Here is a 17,379-nt window from a genome sequence, read left to right as displayed (position 1 = left end):
CCCCCGCGCGCCCTCGCCCCGCCCCTCCCGCCCCGCGCGCCCTCGCCCCGCCCCCTGCCGGCTGCCGCCGCTCTTCCGCCCGGCTGCCGCCCCCCGCCGTGCCGCCGCCGCTCCGCGAGCTCGACGCTCGCCCCGCGGCCACTCCTCGGCCGCTGGCCCGCCGGCCGCGGGCCCCGGAGCGGCGTCGCCGGCCCTTTTCTCTCCCGAGGGCCCGGTGGAGCCGCGAGGGGAGGGCTGAGGGGATCTTCGGGTCCTCCCAGCCCCCGTGGACACCCGCCAGGGGCCTCCGTACCTGGTCGGCTCCACCCGCGGCCATCTTGGAAGTGGGAAGCGGCCGGGAGGGGGAAGGGGCGCGAGCGGGCGGGGACCAGGCGTGGGGAGCCGAGCGGCGGAGCGCATCGATGGGCGCCCCTGTCCCGGGGCAGGTGTGCCGGGCGGACGGGCCCGGGCCGGGACGTGCGGCGCGGAGAACTGGGGTCGGCGTCATCCCGGCCCGGCCTCAGTCTCTTGATCTGTGAAACGGGCTTTTCTGGTAGTTCGCCTTCGTCGAGCTGTTTCACGGTGCCTAGCGCCGTAGTTCCCACACTTGGCTGCACTTCAGTGTCGCCTGAGGATTTTGAAAATTCCGACGCCCGCGCCCCGCCGCAGCCCTATTAAACCACAGCCTCTGGAGGTGGGGTGCGGCTTGGGCCGGGTCTGCGTAGAAGCCGTCCTGCAGAGTGGGAGAGGAGGTCGCTGGCCCCGGGTCCCGGAACGGGCCGCAGCAGGGAGGGGTCAGGAGCCAGGTGCTCCGTCCGGAACGGCCTTCCAAGACCAGGCGAAGCCCTCCTCCGAGAGTCTAGGCTCCTGGGGCCCAAGCGGGTGTATCTTGTGTCCGGCTGCGTTCCCGGGGCTGGCACGTAGCTGGCACTTAAACACCTGCTGCCTTGTTACATTCGGGGGACATCAAGAGCAGAGGAAAGACTCCAGTGGCTGGGACCCGGGAGGCCTGGGGTCCCACACTAGGCTAGGAGCCCGCGAGGCTGTCCGTGGCAGAATTAACCAGAGAGGAAACGTAGGAGAGACGATCAGCCGAATCTGAAGGAGGGCTTGAACTGGCAGAGCAGTCAGGGGCAGGAAGGGTAATGTCTCCTCCACAGACTATCTGGAGGACTGCAGTGGAAGATGAATTTGTCGGGGCCAAGGTCATTAGTGTTGGGCCAAGGAACCCCTGGCTTGTTTCTCCTGCCTGCGTCCTCGGTCTAAAAACTTTCGTGGGGCACCGGGGTGGCTCAGTCGGTTAAGCACCTGCCCAGGGTCCTGGGATGGAGCCCTGCAACGGGCTCCCTGCTCAGTGAGGAGCCTGCTTCTCCTTCTCCCACTCCCCCTACTTGTGCTCTGTCAAATAAATAAATAAAAACTTAAAAAAAAAAAAAAAAAAAACTCTTAGCCCCTATTAGTTATGATGGCAGGAGAGGTGAGAAATAAAAAGGCAATCTCTTAAGAGAATATATTAACACCCCTTTACAGTGCTTGGTGCAACACAGAAGTTTTACGAATGCTTAGATTTCTGGGTGGTTTTAAGGAACAAACACTGGGTCTCCTTCAAACTCCAACACGCCTTCCCCTGCTTATTTTAAGGAAACACTAACAGGAAAGTACAGACTTGCTTCGGGCCTGACTTAATTAGCAACTTAATAAATAGGATTACTAAGTCTGCCCTTAACAGTGTTCCTTGCAACGCCCCCAAATCCCCTCCTGCTCTCATTCTGAGTCTTAGGGTTTTAAAACCCCGCAATGACTAGGAACCATTGTTCTGAAGCCAGAACTAAAAAAATAAAAATTATGGCCCACAGATTGACATGTGGCGCCCTCTGTCTGCCTTTTCCTCACCCTCTCCCCATCCTGCCACCCACCCCCAGCTCCCTGCCCCAGCCCAGAGCCCCCCTCCCTGGGGCCCATCAGTCACTTACACCCTCAGTGAGCCTAACAATTAAAAATACAAGGAACGAGATAAGCTGTGTGGGCGCCTGCACCCGTCACCTGTGAGAACCTGGGCGCCTCCCAGCGCCCATCAGTACATATTTTAGGGTGGCCCGAGCCACGTCCCAGCTCTGCGGCCTCACTGCCTTGGCAAAGCCATCCAGCCTCCCCCATGCAGACTGAACCCCGAGATCCACAGAATGATTTTCAGCCCAGTGGTTCCTTTGAGGGCTGCAAAGCCATTGCGTGAAGTAGACGAACACTGGCCGTCAGCTCCCTTGGCTCAGTCCCACGCCCAGGACTGGCTGACCGTCCTTGGCTGTGTCCAGAAGCCTTTCCCCATCTGCCAGGCTCATAGCACCTCCACCACCCACGCTGTGTGAGGATTAAAGACAAAGTAAGTGGCAGTGACGGTTAAATGTAAAAAACTGTCTGGCTTGGTCAGTTTCTGGCATGTTTGGGGAGCTCTTGGCACCTCCCCAGTAATACGGTACAGAGAAAGTGTGTTGGTCAACCGCCGAGGTGAGGGGGGATGTGGGCCTCCTCAGAGAGCCCACGGAGGGACTTCAGGCCTGACCTCCGAGCCTCCCTGGGCTTACTAAGCAGGAGGAGGTGCCAGACACCCACAGAAACCACCCCTGTTCCAGCCCCGTGCTGGACCCTGGCCACACCAGGGTGACTGACAGCCCACAGTTCCTGCCCTCACAGATCCCCAGTCTCGAGGGACAGATGGACATGTCACCTCACCAACTCAGCCCCATCTCCTTGCAAGGAAAATGATTCGCTGACCAGATGCAGACCCCAGAAGGGTCTTAAGCACAGCGTCAGGACCCTTACAGATCCTCAAGCCCATCCCTCAGAGGGGAAACTGAGGCCCAAAGGGCAGGTGGGGCAGGAGGTAGGCACAGGATGAGGCCAGAGGCCTCTTGCCCTGCAATACCCCTTTGCATCTCTTCTCAGGAGATATGGGGATCTAGTCTCCCAAACACACATTTTGCCCCTGACTTCCCCACCCAGCCCCCGAATGTGAGCTCCATAAATATCTGCTGAATGGATGGATAAATGCTGCTCAACGCTGCGTCTGTACCTGGAGCCATCCCAGGCACCCTGTGCCATCCTGGCTGTTTCACCCCATTATCACAGTCAAGCCCCACAACCTGCCAAGCTCGCACAGTGACTTGAATTTTGCAGGTAAGGAGACAGGCGCTGGGCAGTGAGGCTGCCTGGTCCAAGGGCTCACAGCATGTTTTCCACTGCCCAGAAGCCCTCGCCCGCTCGCCATCCCCCCTCCCATCCTCCTTGTCCCCAGCCTCTGTTCGAGCCACCAGGGCCAGACCGTCCCCACGGGGCAGAGGCAGAGTGCCCAGCCCTCATTTATTTCAAAAGAGCTTCCCCTCAGCCCAAGCATTTTCCGAAATCCAACAGAAAACCCATCCTTTCTGCCTTTACTCCTTGGAGGGCTACCTCCTTCACCGCGGACATGGGAGTGCTCACTTTTTGGAAATGCCTGGAATTTGGGGTTCTCTTGTTACTTCTGGAAATTGAGCAATATAATAAAAGTAACAAATAAAAAAATAAAAACAGAGGCAGGGGTAGCCCGGGAAAGCTGGAGGCCAGGCTTCCTACAGCCTCAGCCCAGAGAAGACCGCCAGAGACACAGAGATGGAAGAATGAACCACCAGGGAAGCCACCACAAAGCCTCTGCACTTCAAGAAGCGGCCCTCAGACCCTCACACCAGAGCCATCAACTGGCATTTCACTCCCAGTTTTAACAGGTGCACTTACCTGTTTCCTACCTGCACTGGGTTCAACTCACTGAATGCCGGGAGGCGGATGTCCTCGTAGCAACACTTTCATGAACGAAAGAAGCTCCAGCAGAGAAGGAAGCGAAAGAAAAAAAGTGTAACACGCAGAATCTCTTTGGTCTATTGGAACACTTGAAAGGAGCTAGCCTTAGAAAGTTACCCCAAATTTCAGGCAAAGACTATTGCAAAAAGATGTTCACTGGTGTTATTTGCAATAGTGAAATGGACATAACGTACATGTCTGATCATAGGGGAGATTAAACGAGAGACTCATAGGCAACCATTAAAAAGTGTTGGTTTTTTTTTTAAAGGTTTTATTTATTTATTTGAGAGAGAGAGAATGAGAGAGAGCGAGTACATGAGAGGGGGGAGGGTCAGAGGGAGAAGCAGACCCCCCGCTGAGCAGGGAGCCCGATGCGGGACTCGATCCCGGGACTCCAGGATCAGGACCTGAGCCGAAGGCAGTCGCTTAACCAACTGAGCCACCCAGGCGCCCCTAAAAAGTGTTTATTATAGCACAGAAGAAAAGCTTAAGTTGTAAGAGTGATAACTGAATTTTAGGTAAAGTATAAGCAAAGAAAATGGAATACGCATCATCCACAGGCATGAACAGGAAGAAGTAACACTGAAATGAGTCTCGGAACACACGCTTGATTCTGTCCCTATATATTTTTGAAACTTAGATGTCCCCATGACAAGGATATGCTCTATTTATAACGCAGATGGGCTAGGATGCTCACTGAGGGGTAACCGGCAGACTTCGGTAAACCGTCCGATGAGGGTTCCGTGCCCGGGGCCCCTTCTTACCAAAGCCCTTAAAAAGCAAGCAACGATCCGTGCTCGTGCTCCAAGAGGTAGGGATCCGTGCACAGCCAGGCAGCGCGACAGAGCCGCGTGGCGGCGGTCTGTGCGGCCACCCTCTGTCACAGCGTCTCTAGGCCCCGTAGTGACCCTACAATGCACTCCTGTTGCCCTGTTGCACTGGGCATGCTTGAACCCAGGTGGATCTGGCCCAGAATCAAAGGTCACTCATTCCCAGAGCATCCAAGTAACCGGCTGGACAAAGTGAGTTACAATGAAACCAACAGACCCTCTGAATCAGGGAATGCGTGGCCTTGCCGGAGGCGGCGGGGGTGGGGGGGGGGGAGACCCAGGGGACCCCCTGTGGCCTTGGGCTTACTGAATTTTTTTTTTTTAAAGATTTTATTTATTTATTTGACAGAGAGAGAGGGAACACAAGCAGGGGGAGTGGGAGAGGGAGAAGCAGGCTTCCCGCCGAGCAGGGAGCCCGATGCGGGGCTCGATCCCAGGACCCTGGGATCATGACCTGAGCTGAAGGCAGACGCTCAACGACTGAGCCACACAGGCGCCCCTCAGGCTTACTGAATCTTAAGAGGGGCTGGAGGCCTTAAAGGTTCTAGATATAAAGGAAACAGTGCCTGGGGGCAGGCCACACCCCACCCCCACCGCCCGGCATGCACACCACAGCAGAATGTTCCAGATAGCCGTGTTTTTTAAAGGATCATCCAGTTACCTGCTGCTGTCACCCTCAGAAAGCAAAGCCTGGTTTAGAAGCTGTGGGGAGGAGGGCAGGGGAGGGCGGGAGGGGCAGCTCCTTCCCACACGCGATGATCTCTGCGGGGCACCCCTCCTGGCCACACGTGAGGCTCTGTCACTGCGCCTGAGGTCTGTCCAGGTTCACAGAACTACCTGGGGTTGTCCTCGCAAATGAGCCTTTGCCCCTGCTCTGCCCGCTACCCGGAACTCCCAGACGCCCTTCTTGCCTGGATTCCTGGTCCCTCCAGCCAGGGGCTCCCAACATTACCCCAGGCGCTGCCAGACCCACACCATCCCCACCCCGATTATGCCTGTGTTGATGCCCAGGCCACCCTCCCAGATACCCTTTTGCCTTGTCGGGTCTCCGTACAGTCCTCGGGTCCCTAGCAGGCAGCCCGGGACCCACCCCGAGGAGGGCAAACAGCAAAGCCCTACCGCCTCCTGCAACGTGGATGCGTCCACTCCCTTCATCCTGGCACCTGCCCGTGTCGCAGAGGGGAAACTGAGGCTCAGACAGGGGGACCTTCCAGCCCAAGGCCCCACAGCAGCTAAGTACACAGGCAGGATGTGAACCCAGGCCCTCTAGCTCCAGAGCCCTGCTCTGGGCCGCTGTACCATATGGTGGATTCACCTCCTGTCCCTGGGGGGGAGGCCCCACCCACACGACTCACACCCCTCTGAGCCTTAGTTCACTTGTAAAATGGAGATGCCCTCGATCACCACATCCTTGGGCTCTTGGGAGGACTTGGGGAGATGTGGCCCCTGGAGAGACGGGGGCTGGAGTGGGATCAGGGAGGAGCAGGTGGGGGTGTGCGCGTAGGAGGGGGCACATGCAGCATCACTGAGGAGGTGAGTGGGTGGTTCCAGGGCGCATGGACTCGGGGCCATATTCTGGGGGACACAGAGGCCACCCAGCCTGCCTCAGCTCCCTATCAGGGCTCCAAGTGGATGTCTGAACCGAAAACACAGAAGAAGCACAAGAGGCCCCCTCCAGCCCCTCCCGGGGCTCACGCAGGGAGACCACGTACCGTGAGGAAAGAGACCCAGGCTCAGAGCCAGGACTCACGACACCTGAGTGATGATGGGGGCGGTGCATTTAACACAGCTGGTGGGAGGCCCCGGGTCTGAAGGGGTGGGGAGGCCCCTCTGTCTCCACCGCATCGGCCTGGCCCAGGGGAGTGAAGCTCAGCGAGGCTTGGGGTGACCCGTGTAAGGGCGTGGACCCCGATTTTATACCCGCCCCAAGCAGCGGCACCGTTTGAGAGTGCTGTGGGTGCCCCCTCCCAGTGCGGACGGGGTGCGGGAGCCTCGCAGTCCACGGGGCCTGCGTCTAGCAGGGGGCCCGCTCCCAACTGAGGGCGAGGGGCCGGGCTGTGCCACTCGGGCCCTTCTGACCCCACCTGGGCCCTTCAGAATGAGGCTCCACTGCTGAGCGAAAACCTCACGTTTCCCACTTCGGGCTTACTGGTTTTCATCTTTCGAACAGTTTTAATGATGGAAAATGTCAAATCTACACCAAGCAGGGGAGGGGCGCGGGCCCGCATCCTGCTGCTCCCCGCTCACACCGCTGTGTCAAGGGCAGCTCGCATCACAGCTTGTCCCATGCCCATCTCCAGCACGAAGTTTTTCCCCGTTATCCTCCTGTCTTTTTATCGTGTTCAAATCAAATTCCAAAGGCCACAACTGCGCTCGGTAGAGAGACGTCTTACACCTCTTCTAATCGAAGGAGTTCCCCCGCCTTCCTTTGTTTTTCCTGTGCCATATACTTGTGGTGACACCGGATTGCTTATCTTGTAGAATTTTCCACCTGGTGGATTTGGCTGGTTGTAGCCTGGTGGTGGTATTTAACGAGCTCATCCTCCCTGCCCCGCATTTCCGATAAACTCAAGCAGTGGTTCTCAGCCAAGGGCAATTTTGCCAAGTCCTCTGAAGTGGGTCCCTTAGGAAGCTCCAAGTGGGGGATGGAGGCAGGGACCCATCTCGGGGTCACTCCCAGGGTCCAAATGTGTACTTCCTACACGTTCCATCAGGAGGGGATGGCTCGCCTCACCTTGAGTGAGGTCACCTTGCTGGCTTAATAGCATCATTAGGGCCGCAGAATGGTGAGACCTGTTATTTTTAGCATAATGCAGTTATGACTTTAATGCTTCTTCACACAGTTTACAAAGGGCTTTTCTATCCAGGATGAAACAGCCAAACTCACTGCTATGCTGGAGGCGGGCTGGATAATCTCTGAATGATTTTCTCCAGATGAGGAGACGGGTCAGAGCAGGGAAGTGGCTTGCATAAGACCCCAGAGGTCAGCAACAGCACCTGGCTAAGCCCAGGCACAGTCACCTGCCCAGGGCCCCATTCACAGGAGTATAAGGAGCTCATCCAGCTGTAGGGAAGGGAGGAAAGGCTGTGGTGAGCCTCTTTTAAAAGCTATAAAAGTTCAGGTGCCTGGGTGGCTCAGTTGGTTGAGCGGCTGCCTTCGGCTCAGGTCATGATCCTGGAGTCCCGGGATCGAGTCCCACATCAGGCTCCCTGCTCGGCAGGGAGTCTGCTTCTCCCTCTGGCCCTCCCCCCTCTCATGTGCTCTCTCTCATTCTCTCTCTCAAATAAATAAATAAAATCTTAAAAAAAAAAAAAAGCTATAAAAGTTCTAGAAGAGTATTGGGCGTCAGCTGATTCTGACATCCCTGCCCAACCTCAGAGACCACTGTTGTACCCTCAACACAAATGGGGCTCGTTCACACCTCTCCACGCTCCCTGCTACCTCCAGGATGAGCCTTTCCCAAGAGCCATTCAAGGCCTCTCACAAACTGACCCCCGCCACCTCCCTATTTCCATCTCTTCCCAAATGACGGTGCCCACCCCCGCCATACCCACCTGGACGCTGCCGGTCAGACTCCGACAAACTAACCAGAGATTCTGGGATGGTCTGACCAGTTGACTTGGGCGGCCACTACGGAGGGAATTAGCACCTATCCACCACCCTATACGTGCAGGTACATTATTCCTGCTCAGCCTGGCGGTCGGTCTCACTTTGCCAGTTGTACAGAGGGGGAAACTGAGGCTCAAGAGGGTGAATGGCTTGCAGAAGGCCACGTGGCGGAAGAGCCAAGCAGTCTGGACCCAGCCCTGGGCTCCTCCAGCTGCGCCACGTGGCCTCCCTCCATCGGGCTGGTAAGTGGAGGCTCCCCACTGCACACTCCATCCGGTTTTCCAGGCCCAGGGAGGCTGTGCCCAGGCAGCGGCTTGCCCAGCTTTCTGGGATCTGTAGCCAGGCCGGAAAGCCAGACACTGCCCCGGAGGAAACCACGTTGCTGTCAGCAGCCCATCTGCAGTGATGGGTGGAGACGGAGGCTCGGCAGTCTCTCTGGGATGAAATGTGTTATTCGTCCTGCAGGAAGGGCCGCGCCCCCTGAGTGTGTGGAATCGATGGTCGTGCCTCCCTCCTCCCCGTGCCCTGCCCAGAGATGCCCTTGACCTTGGCAAGGCTGCTCAGCTGGTCAGGGCAGAGCAGGGCCTCACCCACTTCACCCTGCCCCACCCCCCCAGCGTGCGGTCTTTTTGTGGTGTGTGAGTTGGTTGGGGTTGAGCGGCCGCCAGGCAGGGAAACTTGGGGGTTAAGATAAGGAAGTCTCCAGATGTAAAGAGCTGCCTGGACTTGGAGGCATCCTCACGCCTCCCTTCAGACCCCTCAAGAATGGCCGTGGCTCAGGTGGGCTGGAGAGATGGAAGAGGATGTGATGAGAGCTTTCTTCCCAGAGAACCAGGGCTGCGGGAGGTTTACTGATTTAGAAAAACAATAATTTATTACCAGCATCAGGGTTAGGGCCTAGCACATAGTAGGATCTTGATACCGATCTGTTGAATGAATGAATGTTTCCAAACCCCGCTTATGACCAAGGCCCAGAGACCTCCTTTCCTCCTAATTAGCAGCTTCATGCCAACATGAACAAGACACCCCAGCCCCCAAAAGACCCCAACCTGCAGTCGCCATTTCCACTGTGAGGACTCAGTAAGCTCAAGGCACAGATCAGTAGGCAATGAGGCTCCACTGCTTGCCAGCCTCGTCCAGGTAACAGCGTCACATGTGACGGCACTAAGTCTGGGGGAAGCATGTGCGAGTGGGGGGCCCAGGTTCAGCATGAGGAAGTCACCCAGAGGTCCAGGTCTCTCACTTCCTCCCCCACTCAGGAAGGGGAAGCACAGGTAGGGGATGAAAGAGGCGGGGAGGGGGAGCCCAGGGCCCCCCAACTGCATGGAAAGAGGCTCGCCCAGCACCCTGGTTAGACCTTATGTGGTGGGGGAGCTGCCAGGCAAATGCAAGCTCCCAAGGGTGGTCATCGAGACAGGTGCAGGTGTGGGGGAGGGGACAGCATGAGCACAGGGCAGCGCGGGGCTCAGGGCCAGGTCTGCCACCGCTGAGTTCTGTCAGCTGGGGGTCCCTAATGTCTCTGAGCAGTTCCCAGGTCTGTGATCACTGGGCTGGAGTGAGGCGGCCTAGCTGGGGAGCCACGGGGCTGGGCTGTCCGTTATCGCTGGCTTGCAGCTTGCGGTGTGTGGGAGGCGGCCGTGAGCATGTTTGACATCTGTGACGAGCAGGAATTGGGGCCCCAGGTCTGTGAGAAGGGCCAGAGTCAAGCCCAGAAGGGGGCAGGACTTGCTCAAGGTCCTCAGTGACCCCTGGGAGCCCTGAGGTCGCTCGAGCCTGGGGTTTAGGGCACTCAGGCTGGGGCTCCTTCGATGCTGCTTTCTCTTCAGCAAAGGGAGAATGTGCCCGAAGCCGCCCCCCGGCTGGGCCGACAACCTCTCCCAGCAGGTCAGGCCCACAGCGGCCCGAGTTCCTGTGGGGGCTCTGCCCGGGGGCCTGAAGGACAGAGTAGAAGCCACAGTGGTGGGAAGGTGGGCCCCAGACCCGAGAGTGAGGAGCCAGTAGCGGACTCGGCCTGGGGCCTTTGGCACAAGCTGGGGCAATGGACAAGCCCGGATGGCTGCGAAGGACCCTGGATGGTGGGCGCGCGGTCAATGTACTCTGGCTGAGGGAGCAGCAGGGTCAGAGCAGGAGCCCCTCGGGGGCCGGAGCTGGCCTCCAGGACTGGCTCAGGATGCAGGGGTGTGTGGGGACAGAGAGAAGCATGTGTGGGGGGAGAGAAGCCAGAGGGGAGGGCGAGGCACGCTCTGGAGCTTGTCCTCGGGCCGGTGAGGAGGAAGCCTGACCTGCCTGTCACCAGCCTTGCCTGAAATGCACAGCCAGGGTCACAGGGCTGGGGGACGGCCGAGGACCAGCTCACCCAACCCCCCTCATCTGGAAGCTGAGGGCGGTCGTCCCCATCTGTGACTGCAGGCTGGGTTGTTCGGGGGAGGCCAGGGCCTGCTGGGTGGCAGGCCAAAAGAAGGGGCCTCTCGCACCTCCCCAGACAGGCCCCGAGAGGTCCCCTGGACTGTGACACCAAGTGGCAGGCCCAGCGTCTGACTGAGCTGCAGCAGGCCACGTGCCTGGCCCCTTACCCCAGACTCGGCTCTGAGGGGACACCCGGTTGTGCCGTGGCCCCAGCCACTGCCCCCTGGCCCAGACACCACCCGGAGCTGGAGCCGCCCAGGGCAGCTGGGTTCCTGTCTGACGGGGGACAGTGTGACCTCCTGTCAGGGAGAGAGCAGGCCAGGGCAGCCACACGGCCACGGTCAGCACCTAGCCGCACTGGCCTCTGCAGGGCCTGACCCTGAGGCCCTGCTCCCCCCCCACCTTTGCCACCCCCCACCGTGCGGGGGGAGAAGAGGGAAGGAAGGGGCAGCCTGCGGACGTGATTTTCTTCTGAGAGTTACCGACTGGGGTGCAAGCAGCTTCTCCTTTGCACTTCCGGCTTTGCTTCTTTCCGGGCCGCACCCCCAGGACACCCCCAGGACGGGACCGCGTCTCCCCGACGCTGTGTTCCGGCTGAGCTGTTTCATCTTTACAAACCTACCCTACAGGAGGTCCTGTTACGATCTCCGCTTACACGGACGACCTATCGACCCCGAACAAGGGGCCACCTTGCTGCACGAACACCCTCCAGTCCTGCCTCAGGCAGTTCCGGGAGGGGAGCTCCCCGTCCAACCGGGCACTGCCGCTGTGCCCAGGAAGACTCGGGCCACACGCAGGCAGTCAGCCGTGATCACACACCAAGTTGGGGCAGCTGGCCAACTAGCCGGGAAAAGGGAGGCTGAAGCCTTAAGCCTCACTCCTTGTATATAATTTACGTGTTTCAAAGACCAACTCGACAGGGGCGCCTGGCTGGCTCAGTCGGAGGAGCATGTGACTCTTGATCTCAGGGCCATGAGTTCGAGCCCCACACTGGGCAAAAAGCTTACTTAAAAAAAAAAAAGAAAGATGGGGCGCCTGGGTGGCTCAGTTGGTTAGGCGACTGCCTTCGGCTCAGGTCATGATCCCGGAGTCCTGGGATCGAGTCCCGCATCGGGCTCCCTGCTCTGCGGGAAGCCTGCTTCTCCCTCTCCCACTCCCCCTGCTTGTGTTCCCTCTCTCGCTGTGTCTCTCTCTGTCAAATAAATGAATAAAATCTTTAAAAAAAAAAAAAGAAAGAAAAATCTACTCTACATGAAGTATATGGGTTCTAGAAAAACACGGAAGTATATCTTTATACTCTTTCAAGGTGAAGAAAGCATTTAAAAACATGCACACACATCCCAGAAACCATTAAAAAAAAAAAAAGGATAAAAACAACACTGAAATGCTTCTGTATAGAATCCACTTGTCCTCAGCCCCAGGTGAAAGACAAATGCTAACTGGAGATAGTTGCCTGACATAACCCAAGCTGAGGATCAGCTTACAGATGGGGAGAGAAAGGAAGTCTGCTTCCAACAGAGGCAAAACAAACAAACAAAACACTGAGGCATGCCTATAGTCACGAGGAGACGTCTGCGGGAGGCCGTGTTCTGAGGTCCCGAAGAGCAGGGAGAGCACGGCCCCGCCACAGCGCGCGCTCTAGGCATACAGACGCTCAGCTAGACGCCTAGAAGGCGCTGGGCACAAACGGGAGCAGGCCAGCTCCGGCGGCCGCGGCAGCGCAGAGGAGTTTTCCCTTATATATATATATATATATATATATTTTTTTTAAGATTTTATTTGACAGAGAGAGAGACAGCGAGAGAGGGAACACAAGCAGGGGGAGTGGGAGAGGGAGAAGCAGGCTTCCCGCCGAGCAGGGAGCCCGATGCGGGGCTCGATCCCAGGACCCTGGGACCATGACCTGAGCCGAAGGCAGACGCTCCACGACTGAGCCACCCAGGCACCCCAGTTTTCCCTTATATTTTAAAAACACATGGATTTCTTTTTCTACAATGAACACTGATCCTGTTAATAAATTTTTTTTTCCATGACAAAAAGATGGAAGTTTTGTCTATACCTACGGACAAAAATGCTGTGTTCTTTGCAGGATTCAGGTAGGAGCTGGGGTTGGAGAGGGGAGCGACTCGTTTATCAGCAGGGCCCGTCCTCCTTTTCCAGCAAAGCAGAATGCCAGCATCTTGAGCAATGCCTGTAAGAGCTAAATCCCCTTCATCTGGAATGATGTGACCTGGGCACTTTCTATCTTCTCCTGACGCAGGTCATTAAGACAAGGCTGGGGCTCGTTACAAAAGATTCTTTGCTATGATAAACAAAGACAACCAACTGTTTTTCGAAATTTTTATTTGGTGTTAACTCCACAAGAAAACAAAAAATCAGTTACTCTGGTGTACGTGAAATCAGAACAATACAACCACGGGGAAAAAAATCTCAGCCCAGGAATGGAAAATGGATACTTCAGTGCTACGGATACGCAATGCGCTTCATACCACAGGGCGTTTCAGCGTTTTGCCAACTTTTTAAAAAATGCTTTTTCTTTGTGATCATCCATTCACAAAACTAAAAACCACACTTTCAACTCTGTTGCTGAAAGCCTCCGGGCTTCAGCCACTTAGCTATGAAAACAAATAAATACATAATCTGTTAATCCCCTTGCCCATTTATAATCCATCCCCTTTCCCCCGTGGAAGGTGCACCGTCTTCCTGCCAGTGCAGGAGGAAGTCGGTGCCTCTGCCACCTGGAGCCCTGTCTTGATAAAAAGCAGCTGTCCAAAATCAACTGAGCTAAAGGTTGTATCTGAAATATATTTATTTGGTCTCTGCTACATAAGCAACGATTTCTAGAAGGATCGTTACTGTAGTGATTTTAGGAATTTACAACTTCCAATTCTTTTTTGCCTTTGCTGTTAAATTATATTTCAGTGCAGGTGCTAATCACTTTTTAGGAAGCTCCGGAAGAAAGAAAAATACATAAAACCTTATAAAGTCTGTAAATAAATAACAGCAACATAAACCTTGCACACACACACATACACCCGCACACGCACACACACACACACACACACTTTAAAGTGTCTTAAGATGTGCTGTGTAAGAACAAACCCTGACATGTGGTGAGATCCAAGCCGACCGTCCACCAGGTTTCTCACAGGGAGGACACACACAACCCGCGGTGACTCCCCAGCCTTGGAGTTGTCTGTGTTCTCAGTTACGAGACAGGCAACCACACCTGGGGCTCGAAGCAAACCAGGGCTTTCTCAGCCACTCCAGCCTCCAGCTAGTGAACTGGACATGGTATGTACTACCTGCCACGATTCGTGGTGAAGCTGTCTCGTCCACGTCAGACTTCTCTGCCGTTCCTGGTGTTACAGACACGCTCAACTGATTTTACACATTAGGTTTTGTTTTTTTGTTTGTTTTTAAAAATAGGAAAACAATTTGGTTTCACAAACACCGCTCCTCGCAGCTCCACCTGCTGCCCGCTGGCGTGAAAACCCGAGGCGGCGGCCATCCTGAGCGGACAGGACTTGTAGGAGACAGACTGACGGCTGGGCCCCCACGGGAAGCGGGAAGCGAGTCCCATGAAGCCATCACAAAGGTCTGGGAGAAAGGACGTCTCTGCCCGCCCCCAGCCCACCACACAGAACTTGCCCAGAACATTCTCTCCAACACAAAATGTGATCTAAGCTCGACCGAATCACGGCCATGACAGCAGCTAGCTGTTGCAGCCAGGGCTGCTTCGGGGTGACGAGGTGGCCTTTACTGCATGTCAAACGTTTATAATTTTGAGTTCTGGAGGCTTCGATTCAATGGAGGTCACCAGAAAATCGTAATTTGCAACTAAGACCCTCACCATGAGTAACCCTGAAGGGGTGTTTTGGCGTAAAAGTAACCGCAACGTAAGAACAGGCTGGGGGTACGCTCTTGCCCCACTCGGCCGCCTCTGCTAGCCCACACCCCAAAAGCCTTGGCTCCTCCAGTTAGCAAGAAAATCACAAACCACAGTGTCTTCCATGATACTCGAGGGGGGGGGAGAATCCTAAGAGAGAAAACACAGTATTTTTTAAGTCTCTAAAAGCACACCCTTGTGGTTCCTACATCAAATGTACATGAGATCTGACTGAATGAAGACCGTGGATGAGTCACCCATGCTTCCCTCTTGCCTTGAGAAAGGCCCCGATCCATTGCAGGGGTAGGTATTTATATCCCAGTTCTGAGAGAACAAAGCCTAAAGGTTCCAAAGCTCAAGTCTCTGGAGAGCAGAAGTGGCTGCGGACACCGCGGAGCTAAGGTGACAGAGACCGGGCTGCAGCTGGAAGGACAGACAGCAACTGCAGTCAAGATGCGGAAAGCAGGGATGCTTCTAGACAAGCACATGCACACCCATTCTTGATTGGACAACACAATCTAGTCTATTTCAAATAGCCAAGAATTCAACAGCTTGGAAAACAAAAAATCTTCAACAGGATAGCTGTCCTCAACTCTAAAATAAGCAAGAAGAGAAAGATAATTGCTGATCTGAATCAGTTAATTGAAGAAGAAACCTAAGTTGTTGCTTTAGATTAACAGGCCTCACAAAAGGGTAATTTGCCATCACATCACTCTCAAAAAATAATCTGTACTACTCTGCAGGATTAGAGATGAGTTCGAGAAAAGAGCTCTTCTTCGCCAGGGTCCGCCCACTCGCCTCCGCCCTCCGAGCCAGAGCCCTCCGAGCCAGAGCCGGCGCTGGAGTAGATCTTTCTGCGGAAGCCACTGGATTCTGCTCCGGCATCTCTCTCTCCGGCACACCTTGCTTCATAAACAGAAGACACCTGGGATGAAAGGAACAGTTTTCAGCAGATCAAAAGCCAGACTTTTTTCCAAAAGGGCTACATGAAACACTCTTGATACACAGAGGTCACACGGCAAATCGCTGGCTTTCTTGGCAGAGCTAAAGAATATGAATTCAGAGTTGCACTGCTTCAGAGCAAACCCAACCACCTCTCCTCCATGATCCATAAAGGGTCCCAAATCCTAATTCTGTATGTTCAGTCCCTGGGACAAAACGTTGCACGTGTGAAGGCTGCACAAAACCAATGTCTAAGGCCTGGCCACAGCTGGGGGCTGGGCTGAGCACCGGGAACCCCAGGGAGGTCGGCACGGCCGTGTCCTCCCCGGGCTCGCCTTCCAGGAGAGCCCACAGCAAGCCGACCAACCAACACAACTGCACGCTGCGGTGTAAACCAGGTGATGTGGCGGAGACAGGACACACACACGCCAGACATCTGTGACCGGGAAGGGAGTTCTGAGAAGTGTCCTCACCTGAAGGCTGAGAAGCAAGCCTTGTGCAAGGTACAGCCAAGAGCTTGCCTGGGAGCCTGGGGGCCGGGCTTCAGAACTGGAGTTCTAAAAACTCTTTACTGTGTGGGATTGTCCCCCACACACCAGATGGTCAGCATCTCTGTCCCCCAGGACACTGAATGCAAATGGCAGCCCCTCCCTAGTCACAGTAACTACCAATGCTCCCCAAACCCAGTCAGAGTAATTAGCAACACCACTCTCCCCCCCTCCATAGCAACTAGTAATGCTCCCCCTACCCCTGAAGTGATTAGCAAAGCCCCCTTCCCTCACAGTGACCAGAAACATGCCACCCCCACTGGCCAATTATAGTAACCAGCGACATCCCCCCACCTCCCCGAGTCACAATAAGGAGCAATGTCCCCACCCCCCAGAGTAACCAGCACGCCCCCAGTCACAGTAACTAGCAAAACCCCCACCCAACAGTAACCAGCACCCCCCAGTCACAGTAACTAGCAGCACCCCGCCCCCCTAGTCACAGGAACCTGCAACACCCCCATCACAGAAACTAGGAACACCCCCATCCTCAGAGTACCCAGCACCCCCGTCATAGTACCAACACCCCCCATTTCCAAATGGCAGCACCATCCCTGGTTGGGACCCCTGAGGCAGAAGCAGAAGACAGCCACAAGGACGGAGGGGAGAAGAGAGGATGTGGGGCCGGAGGCACGTGACAGCAGAGCCCACAGGGCCTTTCTGGGCAAGGCGCAGTGACGGAAGGCCACTATGGTTAAGAGCGGGAGTCGCCGAGTCCCAGCTGAGGCTCACGGCTCAGGTCTGCACTTAGCACTGTGGCTGCACGGCCTCAGACAGGAGGTCCCGAGTCTGTGCAGGATGGGACAGTGACGGCGCCCGTCAGGGGTTGTGAGGACCGGCGAGCGGGTGCTCAGCCTGGACAGGGTGCGGGAGACGGGAGGAGGGAGGAGGGCGACGGCTGACAGGCGGGGCGGCCAGGGGCCAGAGAGCGGCTCCCAGGCGTGGCTGCGGCAGTGGGGTATGCTGCAGGGTACCATTCACCGGGGTGGGAAAGACAGGACCGTAGGTGCCAACACCCTAGGGTGCTTTGGGGGAAAAGTCCTCAGAGGACCTGAGCTAACAAAGAGAAGAGAGACATTCCTACGATTCAGCGGCCTGCCTGCCTAATGGGAGCTCAATGGCCTGGTGGGGAGGCGGTGGTACAGAAACCGAAAGCAGCCTGGGGCCAAGGCTGAGACCAGAGTGCCACACTGGGCGTGGTGAGGGCACAGGATGGTGGGGTCTGTCCGCAGAGAGCACCCGGAGGGCTCCCTGGTGGTGCCCACCCAAGGGCTTCTGAGGGAGTGACAAGGTCCAACTGGTATGCAGAGATTCCCTGTGGCAGCACTGGGAAGGACGGGGGAGGGG

General features: G+C 56.1%; 2 protein-coding genes across 8 annotated transcripts in view; both read right to left on the bottom strand.

Annotated features, from left to right (window-relative positions):
• TBC1D14 (TBC1 domain family member 14) overlaps positions 1-310 on the bottom strand; it is a 103,034-nt gene extending 102,724 nt beyond the window's left edge. The window contains exon 1 of the mRNA XM_035005348.1: positions 293-310. The gene's annotated coding sequence lies outside the window, so the exon portion shown is untranslated. The remainder of the gene's footprint in view (positions 1-292) is intronic.
• Positions 311-12,994: 12,684 nt separating this feature from the next.
• The window catches only part of KIAA0232 (KIAA0232 ortholog), a 58,750-nt gene continuing 54,365 nt past the window's right edge, over positions 12,995-17,379 (bottom strand). For all 7 annotated transcript variants that reach the window (XM_035005340.1, XM_035005344.1, XM_035005342.1 and 4 more), the window contains one exon: positions 12,995-15,470. In XM_035005340.1, the coding sequence (XP_034861231.1) occupies positions 15,291-15,470 (180 nt within the window). In that variant the 3' untranslated portion in view covers positions 12,995-15,290. The remainder of the gene's footprint in view (positions 15,471-17,379) is intronic.

Source organism: Mirounga leonina, unplaced genomic scaffold (genome assembly GCF_011800145.1).
Source record: "Mirounga leonina isolate KUSES-001 unplaced genomic scaffold, KU_Mleo_1.0 Mir_129, whole genome shotgun sequence".
NCBI lineage: Eukaryota > Metazoa > Chordata > Mammalia > Carnivora > Phocidae > Mirounga > Mirounga leonina.
Note: the sequence above shows the minus strand (reverse complement) of the source record. Positions and strands in the feature narration are given on the sequence as shown.